Source organism: Acomys russatus, chromosome 16 (genome assembly GCF_903995435.1).
Source record: "Acomys russatus chromosome 16, mAcoRus1.1, whole genome shotgun sequence".
NCBI lineage: Eukaryota > Metazoa > Chordata > Mammalia > Rodentia > Muridae > Acomys > Acomys russatus.
The window spans coordinates 28629788-28643822 of NC_067152.1; the positions used below are offsets into that span (position 1 = coordinate 28629788).

A 14035-nucleotide genomic window follows, 5' to 3' on the forward strand; every position below is an offset into this window, starting at 1 on the left:
ACCCAGCAAGAAGGTGCCTGGGGAATGGAATTCCCCGGTGGAGGGGGGGGTGGTGGGAGCTGGACTCCTCCCTGCTTCTTGCAGCTCAGCGTTTATCCAATGTCTGCAATGCAACTTCCCTTTCTCTCAAAGGGAGAATATCCATGCTCACCAAAAAAAAAAAAAAGACACAGGGATAGGATGCCCTGGGAAGGGTTAGAGGTGGGCAGGAGAGACATTGACAGTCTTGGACAGTTTAGGAGCTAGCTGAGGACAAAAAGCGGTTGCTACTCTGACATGTAATCTCCTGGCAAACTCCCGAGGGTCTAGTTCGAGTCACTGGACTTAGCCTCACAGGCACATGTTGGGACAGACCCGAACAAAGCTACCTAGGGTCCCACGCGCAGACTATTCCTGGCAGCACCGCGCAGTGGCCCAGCCGAGAGAGACGGGAACTATGAGTCAAAGACCCCAGCTGAGGAGTCCACCAGGAGGAAGAGGGTGATCTTCCTGCACTCAGCAGATGGCCACGACGCCTCCACAAACACACAACCCCCCTCCTATCCCTGTACTGTATAGCCTAAGGCTTAGGCACCTGTAAACCTCCACCAGGAAAAAAAAAAAGTATGGACCAGAAACACAGAAAAAAAAAAAAAAAAGCCACCACCACAAGAAGAGGCACGAACATTCAGCTGGATCCAGGGAAATGCTTCCAACACTGTCCCAGGCTACCCAGAGAGAGTCACACCACCATCTCGGGTACCCAACACCTTCAAGTTGAAGGCGGATATAAGGGCAGAGTGAGACCCAGGCCCTCCCAGAGCCATGGATTCCCAAGTCTGTCTTACAGTTGGCCTCTGTTGTGTGTGTGTGTGTGTGTGTGTGTGTGTGTGTGTGTGTGTGTAATGTACTCTACTCTCTACTCTCGATCCTTTCATTCCCTGACGTCTCAGACACTGGCAGTCAGCTGGCCTGGGCAGGAAACCCACACAGCCCCTGTATCCAAAACTGCCCCCGGAGGAGGCTCCTCTCCAGCCTCCCAGCTCTTACCCGACTCGTTGGGAGAGTTCATGCCGGCTCTGGGCCTGCAGGAAGCTGGCGTTGGGGGCTGGGACAGGAGGGGGTGGAGCTGCGGTGATGTCAAGAGAGACAGACGATAACAGACAGACGGACGGGACAGGAGCCCGGGGCCGCAGTGCCTCTAATGCCCATCCAAGGCCATCCTTCGGGGGTGCGAGGCAGTCAGGCACTCAGAACGGCAACCCTGGGGAGAGACGGAGCAGGGTTAGCAGTCCCCTAACTCAGGACTCTGAGAAGCAAAGGAGACCTTGGAGCGGTCAGCTTGCACCAGGGAAGAGAGGGCGAGCCACCTGCCCAGGGCACACAGGAAACAAACACAACTGGACCAGACTCTTTATTTCTTCTCTTCCTAATTGGTGCCCAAGGGACAGGAAATGGCTACAGCGGTCTCTGCAGACATCAGTGTCCAGTGCCAGGTGCACCTTACAGACTCGGGAAGGTGCCTAGTGTGGGACTAGATGTCACCAACCAAGTATAGGAAGCTTCTGGCCACGTCTGTGGCAATGAGAAAGGCTGAGCTGACCTGGGGCCCCTGGCAGAAGTTCAGGGAGAGAGCCACTACAGACCTTGGCACATGCCTTTAATCCCCAAACTTGGGAGGATCAGAAGTTCAAGGCTAACTGTGACTACATAAGCTTCATGCTAGCCAGAGCTACACGAGATCCTGCCTCAAAAACAAAACAAAACAAAACAAAAAAAAACACCAAGACTAATGAAAGGGCTCAGCAGGTAAAGGTGCTTGCGGCCAAGCCTGATGACCAGAGTTCAATCCTACCCACATAGTAGAAGGAATTGATTTATGAAAGTCATCCTCTGACCTCCATGTTTTCACTGTGCTACATACATACCCACCCCATCCACACACCCCCACACAAACAAACACAATTTTAAAAAATTAATAAACTTGTTAAAAGTTGAGGGAGGAACTGATACCCAGCCCAGTGCCCCTGGGACTCACAGGCCTGGCATCTTCTCCCTAAATTCTGAGCCTTTAAATCCATCCCTGGAAATGAAACCTGCTTTCTTGTCTTCCCGATATCACAGTGAATCAGGGCACAAGAGTATGTTTCATGAATTAGGGTAGTCAAACAAATCCCGTATACTGGGGCCTGGTGCGGTGGCACACGCCTTTAATCCCAGCACTCGGGAGGCAGAGGCAGGCAGATCCCTGTGAGTTCGAGGCCAGCCTAGTCTACAAAGTAAGTCCAGGACAAAAGGCTAACACAGAGAAACCCTATCAAAAAAACCAAAACAAAACAAAAAACCCACAAACAACAACAACAAGAAAAAACAAAACCAAACCCAGTACTTGCTATAAGTACACTGGAGTTTCTGGGCCCCAACTCTTTGTGTGTTGTTCATGTTGGGCTCTATGGGAGGAACTGTGAGATGCAGCCTGTGTGCGCTGTCTGTCAAACAACAGCCTGACACATATTGAATCTACCAGAGAATGGGACACCTTTTTTCAGTTTATACAAAGGCACCAAAGGCCCAACTATAACCACCGAAGTCAGTAGAGTAATGGAAGATGTAGTTGGCCAGATTCCCCACCCTAGCCCCATAGTTAGTCTTCCAGTCTTAGACACTAGGCAGCACCCCACCTGGGCCAATCCCTAAACAGCCCTCGGTCCACCCAGACATGATCTCATTCATTTGCTTCCAAAAGAAGCCAGGCTCTCCAAAGCCCTATGACAGCAAGTGTCAAGAAGTGACCAGGAGCCAGGCGGCAGTGGCACACACCTTTAAATCCCAGCACTCACGAGACAGAGGCAGGCGGTTCTCTGTTGAGTTCGAGGCCAGCCTGGTCTACAAAGTGAGTCCAGGACAGCCAAGGCTACACAGGGAACCCCTGTTTTTCAAGAAACAAAAACAAAACAAAACAAAAAGAAGTGACCGGGCTGACAACATTCAGACCCTAACTAACTCTGCTCCCGGCCTCAAGCAGGCAGGCAGGTATCACCTACCTCCCAGAGAGCCCCACCTCCTGACAGTATTAAATCTCTGCAAACCCCTCATTCTCATCAAAGATTCCCAGGTCCAGTTGGAGTCTTCCTTGGCAGGGTCACAAGGACACACACACACACCCAGGATTCCCCGCTGCTTTGGACTCTGTGGCTTCAGAAAGGTATATTTAGATCAGGACTTAGGACCAAAAAGACAGAGACTAAAGACAAAAGAACCCGCACAGGTCTGGGACCAAGTTCAGGAATGTGGCAGGTGGGGCTGTTGGTCCTGGCAGGGCCCGCGTAGGCAGGCCAACTCAGCCCGTGCCCACACCAGGGCTGGCACCCAGTCCCGCTCACACCCTTTCCCGTGGGTTGAGGAATACAGGTTCAGAAATTCCCACAACTGCCAGCAAGTCTAAGTAAGCCCAGCCCATCTATGTAGTGAGAAACTACATAGGGCTATTCAAGAGGGCTAGATCCCAAGTGGCCCAAAATTGGTGACACTCATCCCATAAGCCCCTTATCCTCACCTAGTACCTCTTTAGGTCTTCTCCACTGGGGAGGAGAGGAAAAACACAGTTCCTTGAACATACCCAGTGGGCTCGGGATATAGTTATGCGCTATTGCTCCCCATAGCGTAGGACCCAGGGGCCCTATCTACCTGCCAAGGGCATCTACCCTCAGTTCACAGGGTTTCCAAGTGAACAAGAACCCCCAGCAGGGCTTCCTGGAAAATAAAGAAGCCTTCACAGGCCAATCAGGGCAGGCTTGGCCTCTTGTCTCAGGCATGCAAGGGAGGGGAAGAGAAGCAGGCTTGAGCTGTGTGACCCCTCTCCCACAGAGAACTGTCCCCCGCCTCCACTGTTACATGGGTAGGTAGCTGGGGACCAGGAGCTGTACACCTGTTGAAGTACCCACCACTTGGACAATGATGACGCAGTGTGCAACTCCAGCACCCCCAGAGCCCTGCTCCCCTCACCCCAATAGTCAACTCCATCCTTCATTGCAGAATACTCTGGGGTCTAGACCTACCTCCTGCCTCCATCCAAGGCACCAAAGCATGGGGCAAAGAAGAGTATGGGGGAAGGGCAGCACCTCCACTTACAAGCTCTGTTACTGTGAAGAGGGCAGGGCAGAAACCCCTGGGAAGCAACCCTACTCCATTCCCCAGCAATAAAAACTCTAGCAAGGTGTGGGAGGTAGAGGGCACAGGAAAGGTGACCAGAGCTATGCGATGGCCCGAGGGTCACAAGTTCACTATGCCTTCCTACAGAGATCTTGTCCCTCAAACAGCTCCCTCCAAATTCCCCTCCAGAACCACCAACGCCTCCCACTTCCAACAGGCCAACTCTGGGCCTGAGAGAGACAAGGCCCAACCCAGGGCTCTCCTGCTTAGGTGAGGGGGCCACTCCCTAGTCACAGAGAACAGCGCCTAGCAGTTTGAACCCAATCCTATCCATCCTGAGATGGGCGTCACTTGTCCCATCTCAAAGCTCAAAGCCCAGACATTCCCACCAGCAGTTTCTCATCTCAACCCCTCCGGGCTCCAGCCACAGCAGACCCACAGCAGACGACTGTTCCCAGCCTCCTCCCAAGCACCTTATGCCTCTCCCTGCCCCCACCCCCCTCCCCCCCAAAGCTGAGCCAGGAGGATGGAAGCCATGCAGGCCCCAAACTAGGGAAAGGGGAAAGACAACTGGGGGTGGGGGGAGGTCGGGGGGAGAAGGCACCAGGCTGACAAAGTCGTTTTTGCAATCGGCCCATTTCTGTTTGTCTGCTCAGACGCAGCTCCAGGCATGTGCACAAGCCAGATGGAGGAAGCTGCTATTTCTAGAAAAAAAAAAAGAAAACAAAAAACTGGGAGGGGGGGATGGAGGTGGAGACAGAGGGCATTAGACAGGGTCTGTTTGCCCAAAAAAACCTCAGAGAGAATGATGATACCCCTCCTCCCGGCACTACCAGACAGGACTCTCATTCAGACACGGGCTGGGGCTGGGCTGAGATGGGCAAGGGGGGGAGAAGAAAGGCAGAGAAAGTTTAATTAGGCAAAGTGAGCTACAACAGGCCCCCTAACGGGCTGCATCAGGTTTTCATTCATGAGCAAGCGACACTGCTTCCAAAGTGCCAAGAATTACCGCCCCCCCCCCCTCGCTGTCTCTTTCTCACACCAACCCCCAACAGGAGTGAGTCCTCTCGCAGGCTGGCTGAGCCTGTGTTCCAGACACATCCCTCTTCAAAGGGATGTGAGTAGGAAGAATTAATTATTAAAGAGCAGCTGGTACTTCAGCACTGACTGCATTCACCACCACCCCACCACCCCCCACCCCAGCTCCTAAGGCTGGTCCCCCTTCCTCTGCAATACAGATACAATAATGAACCCCCCCCCCCTTCCCAAGTCCCGTATCTAAGCACACAGCTAAGAAACAGAAAGCAGAGCTCTTATCTCTGCAGCTACTGGGGTGGGTGGTGCATGTGACGCCCGTTACCCCCCCCCCAACTCCAACTCCAGATTACACAATCCTCGGAGGATACGCTAAAAGAAGAGGGCCTGGCCCAGAGCAAACACTTTCTACACGTGCGTGCGTGCGTGCATATAGGGTCAGTCTCTCTGGGCCCCTGGTGTGCCAGGAGATGCCTACTCCTCTTAACTCAGTCTCTCATCTCTGACAAGACCGCATCGAGATCCAAGTCCAAGCGCAAGGAGGGAAAGGAGCGACTCGGGAAAAGAAGGAGGAGACAAAACCAACTTCTCCTCAAGCTTTGTTGTTTAGGGAGGGAAAGAAAGGGTTTTGAAAAGCCTGGCAGCCGCCAACAGGGGCTCATCCATAGCCCATCTTCACAGCCAGCATGGGCTCCTGGCTCCCAGAGACCGAGGCTCCTCCCTGCCCAGAACCGTAGGACCTATGGAGGGTTAACAGGACCGAAGGACAAAACTAGCCAGAGGTCTTCCGGCCCAAAAACTTCAATCTCCCACCCTCTGCCTTCTTTTGTTCTTAGGGTTCTGGCTCTACCTTCCTCCCATTGAACCCTAAACCCCTCTCTCCATCCCCCCTCCCCAAGATCCAAAAGCTAATTCCAGGTTCCTGAAGCATATCAGTGTGCTGAGTACGTGTACACGTACACACACACACACACACACACACACACACACACACACACACACACCAAAGGCAACTGCACCTAGGACCCTTCGTCTTCAGGGACAAAGCTCATCTCAGAAGGCCAAACGCAGGGACATCAAGTGGTCACCTTCTCCCCCCCCCCCAAACCAGGCACATCCTACTCCCCGCCCCCCAGCTCCTAGATTAATTACTTATCACCCAGCCTGTTCTCATCTTCCTGAGGGCCCCAGGGATGGGTGGGGTGGGGAAGCCGACTCCCCCAAGTTAACAAGGCACTGTTAGAACCCCTGCCCCATGAGAAACAAACCCAAGATGAAAACTGGGCGCCGGGGACTGGGGGGTGGCCGGGGATGAGGGGGGGGCTCGGAATCTGCCCTAGCCAAGGAAGATCACAGATTCATCACCCAGCTCTTTCCCGGAGCTCCTGGGTGTCAGACAGAAGAGGGTGATAATAAACGCAGTATCGCCTCACAGGCGAAGGAGTGAGAATAATACCACAGACAAGTAAGGTGGGCCCCGCAGTCCCCTTCCACCTGCACGGACTTCAAGGACATAAAATGAAGGGTATGTTCTTCGCTACTTGGAGAAGCACTGTGGGTGGGCTGCGCCCCTCACCTCAGAGTAACAAGAAAGGGGTGTCCAATGAAGAGAGGGTCTGCCCAGTATCCAGGTGCAAGGCTCAAAACGCTGTTGCAACGGGATTATACACCGCCGGGGAGGAGACAAATCAGACATCCCCGGCTGGTCTGCGGGCCATTTAGGGGCGCGGGGTGCGGGAAGATCGGCCCCTCCCTTACCTGCAGAGAAGGAGCCCTGCAAGGGAGGGACGAGGAAGGGCGCGCGCGGCGAGCCAGAAGCGACACTCCCGGGCCCCCGCGACGCTCCCTGGGGGTGCGGGCTGGCTCGGCGCGCGAGCGGGGAGGAAGGACAGGGGCGCGGGGAGCCCGCGGGCAGCGACGGCGGGAGGACAGGGCGCTGCTTAGCTAGGCGTCCCGGGGTCGCGGGTGGTGGGGTCGTGGCGGGTGCGGTACGCTCACCCGCTGCGGCTCGAGCTCCGGCTTCGCGGGCGGCGGCGGCAGCAGCGGCGGCAACAGCAGCGGCAGCGCCTCCTCGACGGCTCCTCCATCTTTGCGGCGGCTCCTCCGGCTCCGCTCGCCGCCGCCACCAACAACAACATTCGGAGACGTCACTCCCGTCACGTGACCCGACCCCGAGCTAAAAATAGACCCAGACCCCCCCACCTTCGGGCTTCAGCTGAGAACCCCTCCCCTCCCAGTCCGCCCTCCTCTCAGATGGGCGGGGCCAATAGCGCCACCGTGACAGCTTCTTAAAGAACCAATACCCAGCCCAAGGTTAGGTTGAGGCAGAGGTGGCAGAGAAGGGATCCCACCTCGGCGCCGCCAAGTAAAGAGATAAATGCTACCCAGACCCCGGCTGCTGCAGGGTCTATGAGTTTGTTCGATTTTGTTCTCTGCGCTTTTTCGACTTCCTTTTCAAACAGTGGATGGTGCAATCTTTGCCCGCCTAGCTGTTCCCTAACACGCCCTTCCCGTGCTAGGGGGGAGGGTAACTGAGTTGGGGGGGTGAAGAAGGGGGGGGGTGCAATCCTAGGGGTTGCCTTGGAAGTAAAAACCCCTGCTGGAGCAGCGAAGTTGCAAAGTTAGCTTAGACAGGTCTCTAACCCGCCGTGCCTAACCTGAAACAAAGCTTGATAAAGAAACTCCTTGGAGAAATCCAGCGTAGGTTGTAACTGCCCCTGGCCTTCTGAGGAGACCAAGAACCTAAAAACCCGCTGGTCTCCAACTTTGGTACTTAAGTGGGACTAAACATGACTTGACTGTGTTATTAAACCTATCTAGTCCGCTCCCCCCTCCCCCAGTGACCTAGCAATTCCCCTAGCAAAAGTGTGTCCTAAGCAGAAATTGTGCTCCAACGTGAACATAGGAGATTTTTAATAATAAGATGAGATGTTGGAAACAACCTAAATATCCATCAGGTAAGCATCTGCAAATAAGCTAGGGGATATCTATTCAGTGAACTATCATCCGGACACTCACGTTTATATAGAAAACCAGCCGATTACTCTTATCTGAATGTGTTTCTGCAAAAACTTAGAAAAAGCTGGCAATAGTGTAAGTGACTTTTTGTTTGTTTGGTTGGTTTTCATTTTTCGAGACAGGATTTCTCTGTGTAGCCTTGGCTGTCCTAGACTCACTTTGTAGATCAGCTTGGCGTGTCGAACTCACATCCATCTGCCTACCTCTGCCTCCCTAATGCTGGGATTAAAGACTTGCAGGAAAGCAACTGCTTGTAAAATCCCTGAAAATGGCCACACTGTTGTAAAAAAAAAAAAAAAAAAAAACAGTGTAGCTTAGAGCATAGCTCCAAAGTAGAACATGTGGACACCATCTGAGGCATGTATTAAATACACAGCTTCAAAAACAACACATGCTTATACTGACATGTTCCCTACACACACACACACACACACACACACACACACACACACACACACTGTAAAGCAGAGGGTGGTGGTGGATGTCTGTAGTCTCTGCACTCGGGAGGCAGAGGCAGGCAGATTTTTGTGAGTTCAAGGCCAGCCTGTTCTACTTAGCAAGTTCCAGGATAGTCAGGGCTACATAGAGAGAATTTGGAGGGGATGGGGGCCAACTGGGCATGGAGGCACACGCTTTTAATCTCAGCACTGAGAAAGGCAGAGGCAGACGGATTTCTGTGAGTTCAAGGCCAGCCTGGTCTACAAAGTAAGTCCAGGACAGCCAAGGCTAACACAGAGAAACCCTGTCCTGTTTTGCAGGGTGGGAGTGGGGGGCGGGCAGGAGGGAGGGCATCATTCTCCAGTGAATTTGATTTCAGTACTAGCCTGTGTTCCATGAGCTCCTATCTCAAAAATAAAATAAAAAATAATGTATTGGGGGCGGGGGCAGAGGCAGAGAGACAGAGAGCGAGAGAAGCAAAGCAAGACCCCAAAAGGAATATTGACTTGTGCCAGGTAGTGGTGGCGCACCCCTTTAATCCCAGCACTCAAGAGGCAGAAGCAGGTGGATCTCTGTGAGTTTGAGGCCAGCCAGGGCTACACAGAGAAACGCTGTCTCAAAAAACAAACAAACAAACAAACAAAAAAAAAACAACAACAACAACAACAACAAAAAGAATATTGATTTGTTCCAGTGGTATATGCAAAAGTTCATGTGTCTGAGTCTATAAGTATATAAAACCCTAGGAAATATAAACCAAACATTTACTTTCTTTTTCCTCTTTTTTTTTTTTTTTGTATCACTGAAATCTAAAACAACCATGTGTAAAGTAGAATACATGCATACTGTAATAAACAGTAAATGTTTTTCCTATAAAGCACCTCATGACTGTCCCATGCTCGTCATCTTCATCCTCGTGCCTTGTTCCCAGCCAAATCACTCCTTACCTGATTCTGTATCTGTCTCCCAGCAACTAATACCCTCCCGGCATCCCTCTCAGGACAAGCCAGAGTGATCATTTAGATTGCAAGTCTACTAAAGAACAGTTTTTAAAACAAATTTGATTTTTGTCACTGGTCCAGAAATGTGTACAACAACTGACAAGAGAAACTTGTTCAAAAATGTTCATTCTTGGACCCCACCCCCACCCCCAAAGCTTGTTGTTTAGAGTGGGAAGGGGGCCCAGAAACGTTCATTTAAAAATACATAGCCAGGAGATTTTGCTGCAGCTGGTCCTCTCCTGGATCTTGGAAAACTACCAGCCCAATGTTTGAGCATAACATGATCCCTGCCTATATCCAGCCTTCCCTCATAAGCTTAGCTTCCTGTAGTCCAGCTCTGTACCTTTCTCTCTCTAGTTCTTTTCTTTTCTTTCTTTTTTTTTTTGTTTTTTTTTTTTTTTTTTTTTTTTTTTTTTTTTTTTCGAGACAAGGTTTCTCTGTGTAGCCTTGGCTGTCCTGGACTCACTTTGTAGACCAGGCTAGCCTTGAACTCACAACAATCCGCCTGCCTCTGCCTCCCAAGTGCTGGGATTAAAGGCGCCACCACATGCCTCTTTTTTTTTTTTTTTTTTTTTTGATATAAGATTTCTCTGTGAAGCTTTGGCTATCCTGGACTCACTTTGTAGACCAGGCTGGCCTCTAACTCATAGAGATCCACCTGCCTCTGCCTCCCAGAATGCTGGGATTACAAATGTGTACCACCGTGCCCAGTTCTTTTATTTTGTCTTTGTTTCTTTTTTAATAACTGTTTTTGTCTACATTTATTCATCAGAAGTGTCTAGTCTTTGATGTTGTGACACAAAGTGATCTCAATAATTCATGCTTGAGAACTGTACAATCCAGTTACCTAAAAATGTTTGCAAAGCTACCTCATAATATTGTAAGGAAGACCTTGAATTTGACTTGGCCGCATTCCAAGGTGTCCTGGGCTGTGAGCTGGTCACTCATGAAAGTGCCCTAACAGATTAAAATCACTATTTGTTCTTCAAGTGTGGTGTAACTGACTTTGAGGTTTTTTGTTGTTGTTGTTGGGGTTTTTTTTTTGTTGTTGTTTTTGTTTTGTTTTTTGTTTTTACTTTGAGTTTTCAATGGCCAAGACTAGAAGCCCAAAGCCATGAGGATCACAGGCCCACAGGCCGGGCTGACAGCCAGCATTTCCACTTTGCCTCCAGGTTAGCCACGCCCCCCCACACCCTTCACACCCCCACACCCCAAGGAGAGGACAATGAGACAACTCTCAAAGAATCTCATAGCATCAGAGAGGCTATGAAGACATCAGGTCTTTCAGGTGTTTGCTTTTGTTTATTGAAACAGGGCTTCTCTGTGTAGCCTTGGCTGTCCTGGACTCGCTGTGTAGACCAGGCTGGCCTCATCTCACAGTGATCCGCCTGCCTCTGCCTCCCAAGTACTGGGATTAAATGCCCTCCTAGCGCCCTTTTCCGTTTTTTTGATTTCTGAATGCCCCTCCTCCCTTCTCTTTGCCTCCAACTCCTCTGCCAGAGTTCAATTAAATGTCACTTCCTGGAAGAGGCCTTTCTTTGTCTTTTAATTAAACTCTGTCCCCTTGTTATATATACTTTCACTGACTCTGATAATAGTCTGTAAACATGTGTCTCTTTACAGCATTACTGGTTCAGTGTCTCTCTCCTGCCCTGATATACTCTCTCGGTGGGGAGGGTCCTTGGGTAACCAAGCCAGGCTTTACACTCATCAAGCACAAGTCCTCCCATAGAGCTGCAGCCTCCAAACACTAAGAAAACCAGGGTCCTGAGCACAGACTCCACACCAGGAGAACGGTGCTTGGAGAACGGTGCTTGGAAGGCTCGAATGAGATGAATATTAAAAGAACAAGATAGAAGCCCCACACGGTAGCTCACGCTTTAATGCCAGCACTTGGGAGGCAGAGGCAGGCAGATCTCTGTGAGTTCGAGGCCAGCCTGGTCTACAAAGTGAATCCAGGACAGCCAAGGCTACACAGAGAAATCCTATATCAAAAAAAAAAAAAAAAAAAGAAAAGAAAAGAAAAGAAAAAAGAAAGAAGCCAGGCACATGGTGGCACACACTTTTAATGCCAGCACTCAGGAGGCAGAGGCAGGCAGATCTCTGTGAATTCGAGGCCAGCATGGTCTACCAAGTGAGTTAAGGACAGCCAAGGCTGCACAGAGAAACCCTGTCTCAAAAAGCCAAAAACAAGCCGGGCGTGGTGGCGCATGCCTTTAATCCCAGCACTTGGGAGGCAGAGGCAGGCAGATCACTGTTAGTTCGAGGCCAACCTGGTCTACAAAGCAAATCCAGGACAGCCAAGGCTACACAGAGAAACCCTGTCTTGGAAAAAAAAAAAAAGCCAAAAACAAACAAACAAAACAAAAAACAAAAAAACAAAGAAAATCCACAAGATAGAATCCTCAGACCGGAATGTAGACTCTGAGAAGCAGGAAGGACATTCAGGTTGAACATCCCACATCACTTCAGGTCAGGAGTCCTCCTGTCTTCCTCTAGTAGCACAAACCATTATGCTGGCTACTATTATGTCCACCTGACACAAGCTAAAGTCACTGGAGAGGAGTGAAGCCTCAACTGAGAAAGTGCCTCTGGAAGATCAGGCTGCAGGCAAACCTGTAGGATATTTTCTTAATTAGTGATTCACTCAGAAAGCTCAAGACCCTTGTAGATGGTACCACTCCCGGGCTGATGGTCCTGGGTTCTACAAAAAAGCAGACTGAGCAGGCTATGGAGAGCAAGCCAGTAAGCAGCACTCCTCCAAGGCCTCTGCATCAGCTCCTGCCTCCAGGTTCCTGTCCTGTTTGAGTTCCATATATGAAAGAGCCAAGACTAAAAGAGGTTAAACAGGCCAGGCAGTGGTAGTGCACACGCTTAATCCCGACACTTAGGAGACAGAGAAAGGTGGATCTCTGTGAGTTCAAGGCCAGCCTGGTCTACAGAGCAAGCTCCAGGGCAGCCAGAGCTGTTACACAGAGAAACCTTGTTTCAAACAAACAGAGGTTAAACAGCTGCCAAAAGTTCATACAAGCAACCCTGGGATTCAAACCTAGATCTCTACTCTCTACACACAGGGAGCCAAGATTGGTGCAAAGTAGGGCTCTCAGGCCCCAAACTCCACGCCTCTCCTTTGGAGGTCTCTGAGATTACCACCTCTGGCTCCCAGCAGCTAAAGAGCCCCAGAAGACACAAGAAATTTCCATGTGGGAGGCCAAGGGAGTAAACTTAGTGGCAGAACATGTGTTTATTTTGTGACAAGGGTCTGGGTTCAATCTTCAATGTCCTGGCTAAGAAAAAAAAAAAAAAAGTACAATAATCATGATGATGCATGTCTGTAGCCCCAGCACTTGACAGGAGGATCGGAAATTCAAAGCCAGTCTCAGTCTCTCCAAACGCAGGTCTGAGGCTGCCTGTGCTGCATGACACTGTCTTTAAAAAAGAACTTAAAGCTGGGCGTGGTGGCACACGCCTTTAATCCCAGCACTCGGGAGGCAGAGGCAGGCGGATCGCTGTGAGTTGGAGGCCAGCCTGGTCTACAAAGCGAGTCCAGGACAGCCAAGGCTACACAAAGAAACCCTGTCTCAAAAAAAAAAAAAAAAAAAAAAAAGGAAGAAGAAGAGGAGGAGGAGGAGGAGGAAGAAGAGGAAAGAATTATTTAAGCTGAGTGTGGTTGAATACACCTTAAATCCCTCTGGAGGCAGAGGCAGGCAGAGTTCTATGTATTAGAGGCTATCCTGGTCTATATAATGAGAGCCCATCTATAATAATAATAATAATAATAATAATAATAATAAGAAGAAGAAGAAGAAGAAGAAGAAGAAGAAGAAGAAGAAGAAGAAGAAGAAGAAGAAGGAGTTGTTTTCTCAGGTTAAGTCAACGCTGAATGACTCCGCGTCCCTCCCATACATTCTCTTTTCTGGGGAGACAGAGATGCTTCTTTTCTGTTTCTTACAGAAAATAGATCAGTCTGCTGTCATAAGTCCCCTAGGGAAAGCAAGAACTCTTGCCAGGACCACGTGAGCATCTCTTGAACCACTCACTGAGTCCACAAAAGGCTGCAGCTGACTGGGGAACTTCCAATCCTGTGACCCAATGGTGAATTTGGCTTCTTGGTAGAAGAAAATTAATCTCAGCAGAGAGAAGCACACATATCATAGAGCCTGACAGGTGGTGGCACGAACGGACTCTGGACTCGGGCTGGGAAGCAGTTAAGTGTCACTGCTGGGGTCTCTCCAGCTGTTACCCTGCTATTTGGACTCATGGAAATGCTCTGGCCATGAGCTGGGGGAGGAGATAAAGCCATTTATGCTCTGATTGAAGGTTAGCAGCACCCACCTCCTCCATGCCCTCAGATGCCTGGGTCCGTGCCATGGAAGGTTAATACGTAGGAACAAACAGGGTGCCTGCTCGTT

At 50.4% G+C, this 14035-nt stretch overlaps 1 protein-coding gene across 5 annotated transcripts in view; it reads right to left on the reverse strand.

The window, feature by feature from the left end:
• Nucleotides 1-7313, reverse strand: part of Hdac5 (histone deacetylase 5) — a 36951-nt gene extending 29638 nt beyond the window's left edge. For all 5 annotated transcript variants that reach the window (XM_051158755.1, XM_051158754.1, XM_051158752.1 and 2 more), the window contains exons 1-2: nt 7165-7313; nt 1030-1243 (exon numbers count right to left, since the gene is read on the reverse strand). In XM_051158755.1, the coding sequence (XP_051014712.1) occupies nt 1030-1051 (22 nt within the window). In that variant the 5' untranslated portion in view covers nt 1052-1243; nt 7165-7313. The remainder of the gene's footprint in view (nt 1-1029; nt 1244-7164) is intronic.
• Nucleotides 7314-14035: the final 6722 nt, after the last annotated feature.